Source organism: Carassius carassius, chromosome 32 (assembly GCF_963082965.1).
Source record: "Carassius carassius chromosome 32, fCarCar2.1, whole genome shotgun sequence".
In the NCBI taxonomy this organism is placed as follows: Eukaryota; Metazoa; Chordata; class Actinopteri; order Cypriniformes; family Cyprinidae; genus Carassius; species Carassius carassius.
In genome coordinates, this window is record NC_081786.1 from 20,562,886 (window position 1) to 20,578,434 (window position 15,549).

A 15,549-nucleotide genomic window follows, 5' to 3' on the forward strand; every position below is an offset into this window, starting at 1 on the left:
AAACAGCAATGAGCAAGTTATTATTATTATTATTATCTGCTGTCACCATTTAATAAAATTACATATGCTGACACATTTTTATATATATATATATATATATATATATATATATATATATATATATATACTGTATATATAAGGTGTGTAACGGTATGCAAAAATCACGGTTCGGTACGTACCTCGGTTTTAAAGTCACGGTTCGGTTCATTTTCGGTACAGTAAGGGAAAGAAATGCAAACATTAAACTGCAGGTTGTTTATTACTATAAATTTTTTTTAAACAATTTGTTTACATACTTTTTAATAAAATATATATAAAATAAAAAAGAATAAGAAATAAAATACTGCTGCAAAGTTCTCCACTAAATAAAATACTCTCAGTCTCAAACCAATATCATATAATAAATTATAATGAAAAATATAAATAAATAACTATGATTACAGTGCAGCATTACCAATCCCAGCTTGTAGGCCAGCTCATATTTAAAAAAAAATATATATAACTTTTCCAAAGTGTAAAGTGCAGCATGAACAGTTTCAGTTTTTAGACCTGCTCAGATTTCGTTATTGCGTTGGCCCGATCGGAATTAAGAGCAAAGGTCTGTTTAAATGCCGACGGGAGCTGCGTTTGAATTACAATCATTTTTTTCCTAGTTGTAGTGATGTTCACACTTGCGTGATGCCTTTTGAAAACCTTAGGCCGGTGACACACTGGCATATTGCACCTGTCAAACATAGTCTATTTTGCCGTCAATACTGTTGACGGTGTCCTTTATCAGTAGGCTTTATATTTATGCTCAACATGAAGTATAGATATTGTTGCCGTGAAGACAAGATCCTTGTCTGTCGATGGCCTCCCTCTATGTCACCTACAGTAGCAGCAGCGCGCCAGTGCCGTGTCAGGCACAATTCTGGTGTGTAAAGACACAGAAAACACGAAGCAGGTGTCACGCAACTGACACACAGCACAAACGCCATGCAGCCAGTGTGTCACCGGCCTTAGAATCAGCTGCAGGGCGGGATTTGCGCTGAACGCGGAGACTTCCGCCACTTAATATGTTTTATATATATATATAAAACATTGCTATGTGTACTGCTTTTGGATAACCGAGACTTGTCATTTGCACTTACATATTGTTGCTCTTTTGTTAGTTTTGATTGCTTCTACTGTGGTCATTTGTAACTCGCTTGATATTATATTATTCAGTATAACAAAGGGGAAGGCAGTACTATAAAGGTAACAGTATTATAAAGTTATAGGCTATATATTTTTTATAAAAGTATTTTTATAAACAATAATCAATAATAATAATAATACAAATTATAATGATTATATATTAGACATTTTACTTTAGATTTATATTTATATAAATAACACTGTTTTAATTATTGGAGAACTAATTAAATTAAATACAATTACAAATGGTAAGTTTTTATTTATTTAAAAATTGATGGATGCAAACCGTACAAATCTAAATGTTCTAAAACTGTATTTGAAATACATATCTAAACGTAAAACTTTCTGTGCAGTTGGAATGTAACACTTGTCTTGTTTGAGGCATATTTCATCCTGTCGCACAGATATAAATTTACTTATATAATTAAACTGTGTGTATCATCATATGACCAACAAAAGTAGATTGTGTTGAGAACAGCCAGGCTTAAAATCACAAAATACTCAGTGCAAATTTTTTTTTTAAAGATTTATCATACACCACATGCAAGTCATACTGCTTAGAATCTGCTTCTCAACATGCAACATCATTTGAGGCATCACTCATGTCTTTAGTACATTTGTTGTCATCCCTAACCCTGAGTGTGAGCCGCAGTAATAGTAACGCTTGCCTTCACCATTATCAAGCACCACTATGAGATGAGAAGCACTCCAGGCGTTGTTTTCTCTCAATATACAGAGCCAGAGCAAGAGAAGGATGCTTCATTTGCTTGGATCTTTAATTGGATGGAGGGTGAAGGTGCAGAGGGTAGATGAGACAGACAGGAATCCTATTACCCCCGGTGTGACTCAATTCCTCTGGAACGGCATTGATCATAACCAACACGACAGTTGGTGGAGCCTCGCCCCCACAGCCACAAAAAAGCTGTGGATGTTTAGTACGATTTTTCATTACCTCCTCCACACATATTGTCAGTCTGGCATTTAGGAAGGCCTGATAAGATTGTTAATCGCTCTGAACAAGCTTTCCATTCCCGGTGATCCCAAGACTACAAGTATTTGAAAATCAAGACAGCAAACAGCGACGTGAGAAAATCTATATTCTCCAGCTCTTTTCAAAAGGATGATGTCATCGGTCTACACACAGCCGATCCCGGAACAAATTCATTATCCAACATACCTGCCACTCATCTATCACTCGCTTGCTTCTTCCCATGTCTGAAATAACCCTCTTTTAGAAACCCTCTCTACAAAAATGTCATCCACGGCCCGGCAAACTGACCTGCATTCCTTTATACCGAGGTGCATGTCCATACCTCGCAGTGCTTAATCAAAGCTTGTGATGAGATACAAACGTGCAACAAACACCGAGGGGAAAACCTAGCCAGCTGCAGTGGGAGTGGAAGTCCCAGGGGTAACTGCTACAGATCTGTGAGTAGTATGAAAAATACACTGGCAGGTGGGATATGATATTCCACTGCTGGTGAGGGTAGGAAGCAAGGTCTAATGGAGGGAAATCCACAGGAATGGTTTCAGTGCAGTGTTGCATGACAGTAAAGGAGACACAACACGATAGACCTGAGATATAAGGCAATGGACATGTTTGGGTTGTGTTGGAAGTGGGTTGCTGGAGGATCCAGGTAAGCAACTGCTTGCATTGCTCTCAGACTACTAGATTATTCACACATACAGTATGTGACTGGAATTGAAACTCAAAAAACACACTGAGAGATTATGAACACTGAGGAAATAGAGAAAGAAATTGTTTGCTCACACACATAGACACTAGTCTTGAGAATTCCTGTCTATTTTAGTCTGATGGCAGTTTGTTTGATTAAAGCAGTTCAAAAAAATCACAGTAATCACTTTGTAGGCAAATAAATGCATATTTAGGCCCTGTCCCAAATGGCATCCTAAGCCCTTGTGGTCATCTTATGATTCCACACTTTTGTGATGTGATGCCGCTTCGACTATCAGGTAGAAGTCTGCTGTGGAGCTCTCTTCAGATCTGCCAGAGTGCACAAAGAGCACCCTTCCAAAACCAAAAACGATGAATAGGACACCCTAGGGTAGGGGTGTCCAAGCATATTCCTGGAGGGCCAATGTACTGCAGAGTTTGGCTCCAACCAGCCTGGAAGTGTTGTAGTCAGTCTGAATTTTAATTTAATTAGGATTGGTGTTAAACTTTGCAGGATAGTGGCCCTCCAGGAATAGGTTTGTACATTCCTGCACTACAGTCTAGTGGACACGTACACATCAGCCATTGTAAGTCCACAAGACAACAAGGTCACTCAAAATGTGCCATTTGGACATTGGAGTATTTGAACTGGGTCTTAAACGGACTTAACCTACTCAGCTAGTGTCCATTCTCTGACCCTTTTGTCTGGCTGTTTATTTGGGTGTAAAATATTAAATCGCATTGAAAGGACACAAATCATATCTAGTGGCCAGAGTATGATAGAAACCACTTGATTTGGGCAGACACCCAGAACGACCTAGCAACTGCATAGCAAGCCACCCATAGCCAGTGTAGAAGGTAACACCTTACAAGTAGCGTGAGTTATGTAATCAGATTACTATTTTCAAGTAACAAAAGGAACATAATGCATTACTTTCCATAAAAGTAACTAACACAATAGTTTACTTTTTATGGCGTAATGCAATATTTTAATGCATTACTTTTAAAAGTAACGTTTGCAAACTCTGCTCATAGCCACTCAGTACACATTAGCAACTGTCTAGCATTACCCAAGCAACAACCAAGACATATTTAACATTGTAGAAGTGTGCTTTGTAAGCATTATGATATCAGTATTGTGTAGTGAGTGCAAGCTCCACTCACATTTTATTTTTAGTCGAATATTGGAAAAATATTTTTAAATATTATTATATTTATATGATTACAAATATTATTATTATATAAAATATGAAATATGTTAAATATGTATAATATATTTTTGTTACTGAAAAACAAATACAAAATCATTTTACAAGACTTACTATGAAAAAAATAATTAATTTGTGAAGCTGCTATCCCCAGTCTGAATTACCGTAATTACAAGATTCTATGTCTTGTAAAAAGCATTTATGTCCTTGTAGAACTTGTAATTACCACGTTGTAAACTACCATTTTCTGAAAGCTCCCATTTGACTGCTGCAAAGTCACAGAAAACAGAGACGGCTTCAGCAGTAAACAGTACAGATATTCTTGTTATCTTTGTTTAATAATTCCTATAATTGACTAATGTTAATGCCTTAATAATGCAAGATTAATCTGAAAATAATATATATATATATATATATATATATATATATATATATATATATATATATATATATATATATATATATATATATATATATATATACAATAAAGTTTTATGTATTTAGCACAGATTTGGTTGACTAATGTCTAATAACCAAAAAAATGTCAATTGAATTTGAATTTATTAATAAAGCATTTGCGTAATGAATGTTTCTTGTTGTATTGTGTTTTTGTCTACTGGTAACTATAAATACAGAGATAAATACAGAGATACCATTTCTATGATAGCTTTGTCATAGAAATGGATAAGTCAGAGGTCCGAGTAGAATGTCTGGGTTGTTCGCTGGTAATTCCGGTAATTACATGACGTGAACGTGACTTAACATAAAACAAAAATTTTGGGTACAAGGGTACTGCCCTGCTAGATTAAGTCACTATGAACTGTCATCATATCATGATAGCTGAATACCTACTTATGTCAAAAAATAATAGCATGTGAATGTAGAATGAATCAATTAGGCATCTTGCTCAGCAAGAGTAAACTGTAGCTTCTCCCTTAGAGTAGTTGATCCAAAAACTGACTATGGAAGAAGTTAGTTTATACTGGCTTTAGTGGCGTTTATGAAACACAGAGATTGCAATGCATACTAAGCCATAACAATTGCGATCGGACACATTTCATAATGTATAACTATAATTATCTGTGTTCATGTGCTGTGTGTGTTTTATATCCGAGAATACAAAATAATTCCAACCCGCATCCATAAAGTGCATCTGTTCTTACCTTCACACACAGGGCAGCACTCTCCGGGCACAGTGACAGGATTGAGACAGCTGTGGCCACAGGCAGCTGCCACACAGTGGGCCTCTCCACTCACACACTGGCAGAAGGTACAGTCGTCCTCACGCCAATGGTCTCCGTGAGCCAGGATCTGCCCATTCACATAGCAGCCGGCTAAATTGAGCACAGGGTAGATGGGGTCTGTAAAGAGAAAGTGAAAAGAACAGAAAGACAAGATGATGATAGCTGCCACACATTAGTACTGACATCTCGCAAAATATACCCTTTTGGAAAAGTCAGTTTAAGCTGTTTTAGAACATAGAGAGTTTCTGAACACCTTAACTTTATACAAGCAACTGGTGGGGGGTTTGTAACTAGTTCAGGATGGTCTACAAGTTTGCACAAGCTAATAACCAGCTTGGACCAGCTAATGACCAATTAAGATCATCTAATGACTAATTTGGACCAGCTAATGACCAGCTGGGACCAATTTGGACTAACAAAATACTAGTCTAGACTAGCTAACACCCAGCATATACTAGCTAATGATCGTCTTAGACCATTTAGGGGGCTTTACACTGGGCTCGTTTGCTGCGGTCCGAGCCTGAGCACGATTGTTCCCGGCTCCACCCGCAGCGTTGGTCTCCTTTCACACTCAATAGTTGTATTGAACCCAGGTGCGTTTGCAGTCACCTTACGTCATCGCAAACGCACACATGGAAAACTCATGGAGAACACAACGCGACTGAGCATAGTTGTAATTTTTTTGTTATTTTGGTGCTATTATGCACAGCATAATGAACGACAACTGCGTTTATGTTCATTGCATGGTGTAATTCAGCACATATCCAGGGGACGCCGTGTTTCTGCTGCTCGTAGAAGATATTTTTTTTAGAAGACATGCATTTGTATCTTTGTTTACACCTATTCAGTGTCACACAATGTTCCCCTGTCACTCATGGTTCTCGTGTGTTGAGTAAAGAATGATATCGACAGTGTTACACATGCGCGGGATACTTAACTTCCTGAACAAGTGTGCACCCGAGTCCGTGTTGCTTGCACATTCACACGAACTGCGCCACATTTTGGGAGCAACCGAACTCAGACCACCTTCTCCATGTAGTCTCGGGTTCGGTACCCCAGTGCGCACAAGGGTCCGATGACAGTATTCACATTAGTGATTTTTCATGCGAACCGTGCCCCGTTCCGCACTAAACTGCCAGTGTGAAAGCCCCCTTAATGATCAGCTTGGACAAGTTTGGACCAGATAATGATGTCCTTTACACAGAGATTGTGGAAAGTTTTTGTTCCTGTACCATTCTGAGATTGCACAGTTTTCTTCATTCACACTGCCGGAGCTTTATTGTGTTCCATGTTTTACCGTTTTCCAGTTACCAGCTGATTTTGATGATTTTTGATGATTTTTTTCAGCGTTACAAAAGAAGAAAACAACATATTTTTAGGAATGAGCATATCAACCTTAAACAGCAAATAATTATTTCTAAAGATACAACTAATTTTTTTGTTTTCAGCATTTTTATGATCAAGGTTTTTTTTTTTTTTATAATGTCAACAGGAATTTTCTCAATATGAGATTTTGCTTTGGGTTTAAGTTGATCATGCTAATTTGCCACACTGACCAACGGAAAGCTGCTAGGTTTAAAAGTGACTTCTGAGTGAGCTGTGCTGGTGCCGACTAGGCAGCCTCAGCAAATTTACAAGATTCAAATATTTTAAATATAAAATATTTGAATATAACAAAAATTACAATAAGTGTAAACCAGTGGCGGACTGGGACAGTAAATCAGGCCGGGAATTTGACTCCACCCCAGGCCACCTCTGTTGCTGCAGTCACCACCACCCGATTCATGTGTCCACCTGATAAACTCTTAAGCTCTTTCAGTTGTTAGAATTGGGTTATACTTAAAAAAATAATCAAAATCCTTAGACTGTGGAAGGGCAAAATAATCAAATGAAGTATCAAGAAGTATCAAGGCATTCACTGCCTCTATCATCTTTCCCTTAATCCCCCTCTCTCTCACTCTGCACATTGAGTTTCTCTGCAATATGAAATAAGCACTTTCAATAATCTATATTAATTATGCAGCCATCAGTTGTATGTCCCAATGATCACAGTCCTACTACTGATGACCTTACAAATCATAAAAGCACATATTTTTCTAAGAGTATAGCCAGCATGTTTAGTTTTGCTAATAGCTTAAACTTTAGCTGAAGGTTCCTGCTCTGACTCAAAAGCTGAACTGTCCACCCTCTCTTGTTCAACAGCAGGAGCACTAGCAGCACTAGTGCTACTGTTGCTTCCTTCATCACCTTCAAAATAAATAAGCATTGTACACTAGGCTACATGTTGTAGGCTATAAATGGAAAAAAATCAATTTCTGGGCAATTTTGGCACTAAAAAATACAGTTTTTTAAATATATTTTATCTATTGTAAGTCGCTTTGAATGAAAGCGTCCTTCTGCCAAATGATTATGTAAATATTAGGGTGGAACAGTTCAACTTTTTCACAGTTCGGTTTGTTTCATGGTTTTAGAGTCACGGTTTCAGTACCATTGTATGTGCTATGTTTATGGAAAACTATACTTTCAAAAAATATATATATTATCATATTATTATACAACAGAGTAAAGATACAAATAAAATAAACTGACTTTCAGGGGTTTTTAAGGTAGGTCTTGCATTAGTTTTTAGGTACAGAAATTAAATAATCAAATGTAAAACAGCATTGCATTTTGGACTATAAACTAAAGATTATTCTTTATAAAAGTGTAAGTATTAGTATTAGTATTGTATCGTATTAGTATTGAACAAGAGTGAATGATTTGTAGAGGTTTTTTTCATCGCTGTTGCTGTAATGTCTGTGAATCCAGAATGCGCTTCCATCAACAGAAACATATATTAGCTGAACCCTGTTTGTTTTACGTGTTATTTATAGTAAACGATATTACAGATGCTTTGTCAGATTTAAGTTGAACAGCGGTCTCAGCGCGTGCCGAACCGTGTGGGGTGAACTGAATGGTTAGTTTTTTTCAGTGAACTGTCGCATCCCTGGTAAATATTAATGTAATTCTGACCGACCTGCTCCCTTACTGGCGAATATGGCTGGGATTTTGCACCAATTTGCTGCATCTGTGGCCAGGGCTTTTCTCCTTTTTATACGTTCCCTTTGTGTTTACGGCTCCATTTTTTGCGCGATTTTCTAAGATAAAGTCTGCCTCTGGATATAGCCAATTAGGCAGTGCTTCACTGATGTTTGGTCATGTGGTGGTGTCACTTTCACTCCGCGATCGCCTGATTCGTAGATTCATAAGACTGTCAATTAATTCCCAGTTGCATACCAGCCTATTGCACGTCAGTCTGATTGACTGCACAGCAGCAGCCGGCAGGCCACCAGGAAATGTCCCGGTGCTCCCGATGGCCAGTCCGCCCCTGGTGTAAACAAAATTCATCATATTTCATAGTTTAAGGGGATAGCAGAATGAAAATTCTGTCATTAATAATGTCGTTCCAAACCCGTAAGACCTTTGTTTATCTTCAGAACACGAATTAAGATATTTTTGATGAAATGCAAGAGCTTTCTGACCCTGCATAGGCAGCAAGCAACATAAAAATCACATTCAAGGCCAAGAACTAAGGACATCATCAAAATACTCCAATTGACATCAGTGGCATTCAATCATATGACATTCAATCATAATTTTATGAAGCTATGAGAATTTTGTGCGCAAAGAAAATAATGTCTTAATTAACTTAATTTGTGTTCCTAAGATAAACAAAGGTCTTACGAGTTAGAATTTTTATTTTTGGGTCATCTATCCCTTTAATTCATCTTCTCAAAAACCATTTTCATTGAAATATAAGGATTCACAAATTCCTGGAAAACATGGATATGTAGAGAAGCCTGGCTGTGAAAGTGTAATTTCTATAACTGGAAAGTCATGTAAATTAATAAAATCGTACAACTCCATTTTTCTAGTCATGCACAATGCGATACAAATAATAATAATAATAAAAAACCTACATACTTTTATAAACTCTTATTCGGTACATTTTGAATGTCACTAGGCCTGTGAATATTTTTGTGGCCCCCAAAAAGTTGAGAATCACTGTTCTAAGTGGTTGATTAAAATGATTTACCTGCTTCATAAGTCAGGACTGCCTATGAGTCAGCATATGGAGTCATACAGGCTTACATTCACTGTGAGCCGTCTAACTTTAGTTGGCCGATTTCATTTGTTTAATTGACGGCAGTAAAACTCTCAGGAGGAAAGCTACAGGGGAGTGGATGAGCTTGACTTTAATTAACTACATAACAACAAAATCATTCGCAAACTAATTTCAACATGACCACAATCTGATAAATAGAACATGAGCGGAAAATGTAGCAAGGTAATTCCAAGCAGTAATGTATTGGACAACAAAACCTACCCACAAGAGAAGCATAGCAATCGAAATTACATGCTCACTGGCAGCCTATTACAGGTTGTCTACAAAATAAAACAATGAACAGTTTCCCTGAACTAATTAGCCCTGAATGCTCCCTGAACTGGGAGAATGCAAGCACACAAAGAATTTATCCTGCAATTTCAACGTCCAATCGTCAGAATCTTCCACATCATGCAAATTGCACAATATATTCAGAGAAAGTAAAAAACTAGTCATGCAATAATTGCTTTGGAATCTAGTTTTGGACCTGGATGACACTATTCATTAAAATTCACAAAAATCACCTCAATTACAGGCAGAGCATCAACAGCATATGCAAAACAGGCCCTAAGGCACAAGGCTAATGCTAAAGACAGCTTGATATCATTTGGAGAATGGTGCACACATGCCTGCTATACACTCTTGACAAGCAGTTTATGAAGACCAGGAATATTTTCTCTTTCTAACCTTCACAGACAGGACAACACTCTCCGTCAGGGACGTAGTAGCGTTCGCAGTGGAGGACGCCGCACTGGGCCGTAAAGCACACGGATACCCCACCCTGACAGCGGCAGAAGCGGCAGGCATCCATCCTGAACATGTCCCCATCATGGTACTCCACTCCGTTGAAAGTGCAGGCCTGCTTTGTCTCTGCAAAACACAGTAATCCGGATGCAGTGCATTAGAGGTTGCCGGATATATGACTGACAGCACAACAAAACAAACAGGGTCTTGATGACAGGGCCAAGAAGAATAGTTAGTTATGGGGTACGCAGGGACCGAACGGTGTGCATTTGTGTCCAAGAGAGCTTTTAGCAGCCGAGTTTCAGATAGCTGTGGAATTGATGCTCACCGGTCACCATGGCAACCCTTAGGTACCAAATTCTCCTTTCAGCTCATGCATTATAATGCCTATACTTGTGTTATGAGACCAGTCTGCTTTTTGCTCCAAAATGCAGCTTAACCACATCAACTCTGGGGACCCACCGGTGGGTCCAATATTGCATATGCCTAATTCTCAAAAAATCAAAATAACAGCTCAAGTGGTTAATAAAGGTCTCTTTATATGTGATCGAACTCTGAGGACGTATGTTAATGCAGTTGATACGAAAAAATAAAAAAAGATAAAATAAAATAACAGTTGCAGTGGCTGTGAAAGAGAACTCCAAACAAAGAATTAACGCCTCTAAAAAAGCACACTAAACTGCAAAAGACTGTGTTTTTAATTAGCATCTTTGTCTTGTCTTTTTTTTTAACACATTCAGTACATTTTAGTACAAAGAAAAGTAAAAAACAGGTCACAAATAGAATAGAAATGCACACAAAGAACTCTATGCAAATCCGTAATAAATACTAAAACGAACATGTTGGAAACAGATGTGTGTGCTGCTTAATATGTTTTTGGAACTTGTGATATTTTATTCAAGGTCCTCTGATGAATAAAAAGTTAAAAAGAACAGCATTTATTCAAAATTTAAATATTTTGCAACAATATAAGTCTTTACCATCACTGCTTATAAATGTAACATATGCTTGCTTAGCCCTCTGAGGTCTAAGGGTATTTTTGGGGCCTGTAGAAGTTTTGTCATTCCCTGACATTTGTGCTTTTTTCAGTTGCTTATAAACATCTAAATGGCTAAAGTCGAATATCACTGTAATCAGCACAAACTGGGCTATAATAATATTTGAGCAGCATGTATGTATTTGATTGTGTTTTTGCGTGGTTAGTGAAAAACTAAAAATGTAAAAAAAAGATGTCCTTCTTACTGTCCTTCAAACAATTTAAATTAGAAAGACATTTTGTATAATCCTTTTTTCTTATAATAAATTACGCAATAAATTATTAGTTTTAGTTTAGTCTTTATAAATTAGATAAATATCTTGTTTTGAGTATTATTGAAACGTATGTTATTTCCTAATTTTTTATTCAGTGACAGTAATTATTTGGTTTCAATACCAAGACGTGTTTTATTCAGGGAATCTGTCACATCCCCTCCTTGTGCTTATGTTGAATGACGCCAAACACGTCCTTGAAAACACCTCTGATCACAACATATCTAAAGGAACTCTGCTGATGACAAACAAGAGGCCTTGGAACATTCCATAAAATCCTATCAAATGAAAGAGTAACAGATTATCAAAGCAATCCATTAAAAGAGGAATTATTAGAAACCTGGAGCCAACAAAAAGCACCCAGAGCCAAGTAAGAATTGATCTCTGCACGCTTAACTGTTGAAAGATCAGCTAAATGCTGTGCACAGCATTTTTAATTCCAGTGAATAATTTTGTTAATTAGTACAGGCTCAGTGAATTACCTAATAATCTGGTGTGGCAACTGTGAGGTTGTCACACTAGACAGGCTTCAAAGAGGACTGTGTGAATTTGCTCAGGTTTCTAATCAAAGCTTTTTTTGTTCCATCAGCCTGGGTCTGTCACTCTCCTCTGGGTGACAGCTACAGCTTGTGAAAGTGGCAAATAATTGGAAGGAGCTGCTTAAAAATCAATGCGCAAAAGAAAAAAAAAACTTTTTAAAAGTAATAAAGAAATAACCCCCTGCCATTAGAGAGCTGTAAAGGATTCAGATGCTAAAAGGAGCTATACAGGTGGAGTTGAGATGTCTTTTAAAGGAGAGCTCTCTATAAGTGTAATATATCAAGTGTCTTGTGTTAACAGGTATCATCTGTGTTGTATGTTCTTAATGATATAGTACGCCAGAAGGATGAGCAGAAGGATTCAGATCTGTTATTAATGAATTATAACATGCTTAATTGTTTATCACACACTTTCAGGAACAGAAGGCATTAGATGTGTGCTATCTGGGCAATTAGCTGAGGAATAGTAGGTTATCAAAAGGTCATTAGCTTTTAATGCGAAATCCAAGATGGCGAAGAGATTACAACAAATTATTTATTAGCAAGAGCAATACTTCGATATTTACAACATGTCTTGAGAAGCAAGACAAACAATCTTAAAAGTATTAATCAAATAATTATTTGGACATTATTTAAAATATTGTATAAAATATCTTATGCTCATGTTTAGAAGTTCCAGATTTTTTATTAATTGGCAAATATATATATTTATATATTTTTTTTCCACAGTACATTGACAGTTCATGTAAATGCTAATGTAAATTAACCAGTTGCTAAAACTGTTCATTAATTCTCGGCAAACAGTTAATAAGTAAAAATGATGTACTAATACATGTGCATCTTAAATCACTACAAAAATGATTTACTGATTCTTTGAAACCCTTGTGAACTGTTCATTGGGGAAGAAAGACTCAATTCTTTTGAGTCCTTGCAAACATTAAACTGGTTAAAAATTATTCGTTCATTTTTGTTTTTCAAATCCTTGTAAACCGTGAATCATTTAATAAATAAAAAATGAACTGGGAAATTCTTTTGAATTCTTGCACATTTAGATATTTATCAGTTGAAGTTTAATCCTAATTAAAGATCATATTATTTTGCGTCAAGAAATAAAAGTAAAGAATGTCTGGAACAACATGAAGATGACTATCTCTAACTATCCCTATAACTACTTCACATTATAAGTAAGGACGTAACGATTAACCACGAGCTGGTTGAAAATCGATTCAAATATGTGACGATTCAAATCGGTTGAAATGCTAAACAAATCGCAATTCATTTAGGGGTAGGAGTTTATATGAATGCATGTCTGAGGGAACTTACGGTCTTCAGAAAAGTTTAGATGGTATTTTTTCTTTTCATCTCACCTCTTGTATAATGCATATTAAAATTCACGAGTGCAGCGCTGCTTCGTTTACAGCAGAAACCAAGGAAACTGCCACCTGCTGGCAGAGTGGTTTTGAGTCTAATTCAGCTCGTCTGCTGTTTCATGCATATATTTTTATGCATAGTTTCACAAAACTGAAGTCAAACCATTCTGTTTTAGCTTCAAAATTTCTAAATTATACAAATCTAATTTAGATTAAAAAACTGCTCATGTTGCATGTATGCAGTATCTTTGTTTGGATCCTTATTAAAATGCAGTGGTTGCCTCTTACTTTAAATGGAAAAAGCACAGACAAAGCCTTATTTTGTTTATATGAAACAATTTATTTTATTTGTGTTACTTACTGTTACTTTTTGATTTGGGGCTTATTTTAAAATTTAAAATTTAAATTTAGTTTTGTTATTTACATTTAAATTATATTTACATTTTGTCATTTAGCAGACGCTTTTATCCAAAGCGACTTACAAATGAGCGATTAAACCAACAAAAAGCAATATTATGCAAGTGCTATATTAGTATATTATTATAGTTATATTATAATTTCACACAGAAATGTACAGCATTTTGCACAAGCAATAATAAAAGGACACATTTAATTCATAATTTGTCTTAATGATCATTTTGTAAAAAAATAAAATAAAATAAAATTGGGAACTGAATCGTGAGTTGACCAAATCGTTACATCCATAATTATAAGTAGCTTGTGAATCTGGCAACAGTTAAGTAGTTTCCACAAAGCTGCTCACTACCCTATACTATCAATTCCCAAACCGATTCTCTATACTAACCTCTATACTAACCAAACTCCCTTTCCCTCAACCTATATCATACCAATATTATTTTTCCCGTTCCCAACTCAATTAACCATCCTATCCTGTCTATTCCCTACCCAATTTCCCATATTCTACATATTCCCTACCCAATCAACTAAGGCTTACAAACATTATCATAAAAAAAAATCGGAATGCTTAAGTTCACATTCATACATTCTATGCAAGCAATAAGGGTAAACATGATTGGCTTGATCTCTGCAACGAAGGGGCTCACGCTTGAGACTTGACTCAAGCTCTAAAACAACCCTCTGGACCTAATTATCTAAATAAATAGTGCTGGGGTGGTGGAAAGAGTGAAAGCTGTTTATATACACTTTGCATTGGGATTGCAAGGGCATATGAACACACTTCCCTCATACGTTTACTTGGAACTCTGTTTTGTGGGAAGAAGTTTCATTTGTAACTACAATCTTGAATACAATATCATGCTTTTCGTTTTAAGTGCAACAAACCTTTTTGTATTTATCTTAATGACTAATGAGCTTTATCCCACTGGGGAAAAGGTGCAGCCACAGCCAGGTGACATGTTGTGGCAAAGGCGAATAATAAATGGAGGCGTGAACGAAAGATACATCAGCATCTTGAACTTCCCAGATGTTCTGTGCAGTGGCCTCACCCAATTGGATCTCATTCTTTAAAAGTGACACAACTGGCCACATCACAGTTGTCAGTGTTGGGTCTTTTAGAGGTGACTCTGACATGGTAAGAGAAAGTACGGAATGTCTCTTTGTTTTTTCTCATTGAATGTCAGTGTTTATGTAAAACGGTTTATGTTTAAACCCCTGCTGCATCTCATGAGTTTTTAAGATAAAGCCTGACCCAAGCCGTCTGGATGTTGTGAAAGATTTGCAGGAGAGCAGATAGCGAGCTTGTCCCCACTTGTTTTGCTGGCTGTTATGACCTCACAGAAGAAGACGAAACCATGCAGAGAAATGGTAAAAGAGAGAATATGGCTTTCCTGCTGCATTTCCGTTTTTGAAGGGCAAGCCATAAGTGCTGGTTGGTGTGTAAACAGCTGGCCGAGGCTCACGGAGAGCTGGTGTCTGCTCTAGGGCTTATCCCTCTCTCACCACAGTAGGACAAGCTGGTTGTTGAACAAATATGCAAAGTTTGTCAGGCTTGAGCTGGTGGCTCCATTTCTCAACCCACTGGCTCCCTTGATTTGGGACTTAAACCATCACAAAGGATTATACAACTGCAGCAAATTCCATCATAGTTTTATGGAAAAGTCTTTGACTTGGACTTATTCCGGAATCCTCTGGCATTAGGGATTGGGCGTCGTGTAGGGAGA

General features: G+C 36.9%; 1 protein-coding gene across 1 annotated transcript in view; it reads right to left on the minus strand.

The window, feature by feature from the left end:
• Window positions 1–15,549, minus strand: part of LOC132112954 (cysteine-rich motor neuron 1 protein) — a 153,436-nt gene that overhangs the window by 41,927 nt on the left and 95,960 nt on the right. The window contains exons 6-7 of the mRNA XM_059520718.1: window positions 10,135–10,317; window positions 5,223–5,420 (exon numbers count right to left, since the gene is read on the minus strand). Of these exons, the coding sequence (XP_059376701.1) occupies window positions 5,223–5,420; window positions 10,135–10,317 (381 nt within the window). The remainder of the gene's footprint in view (window positions 1–5,222; window positions 5,421–10,134; window positions 10,318–15,549) is intronic.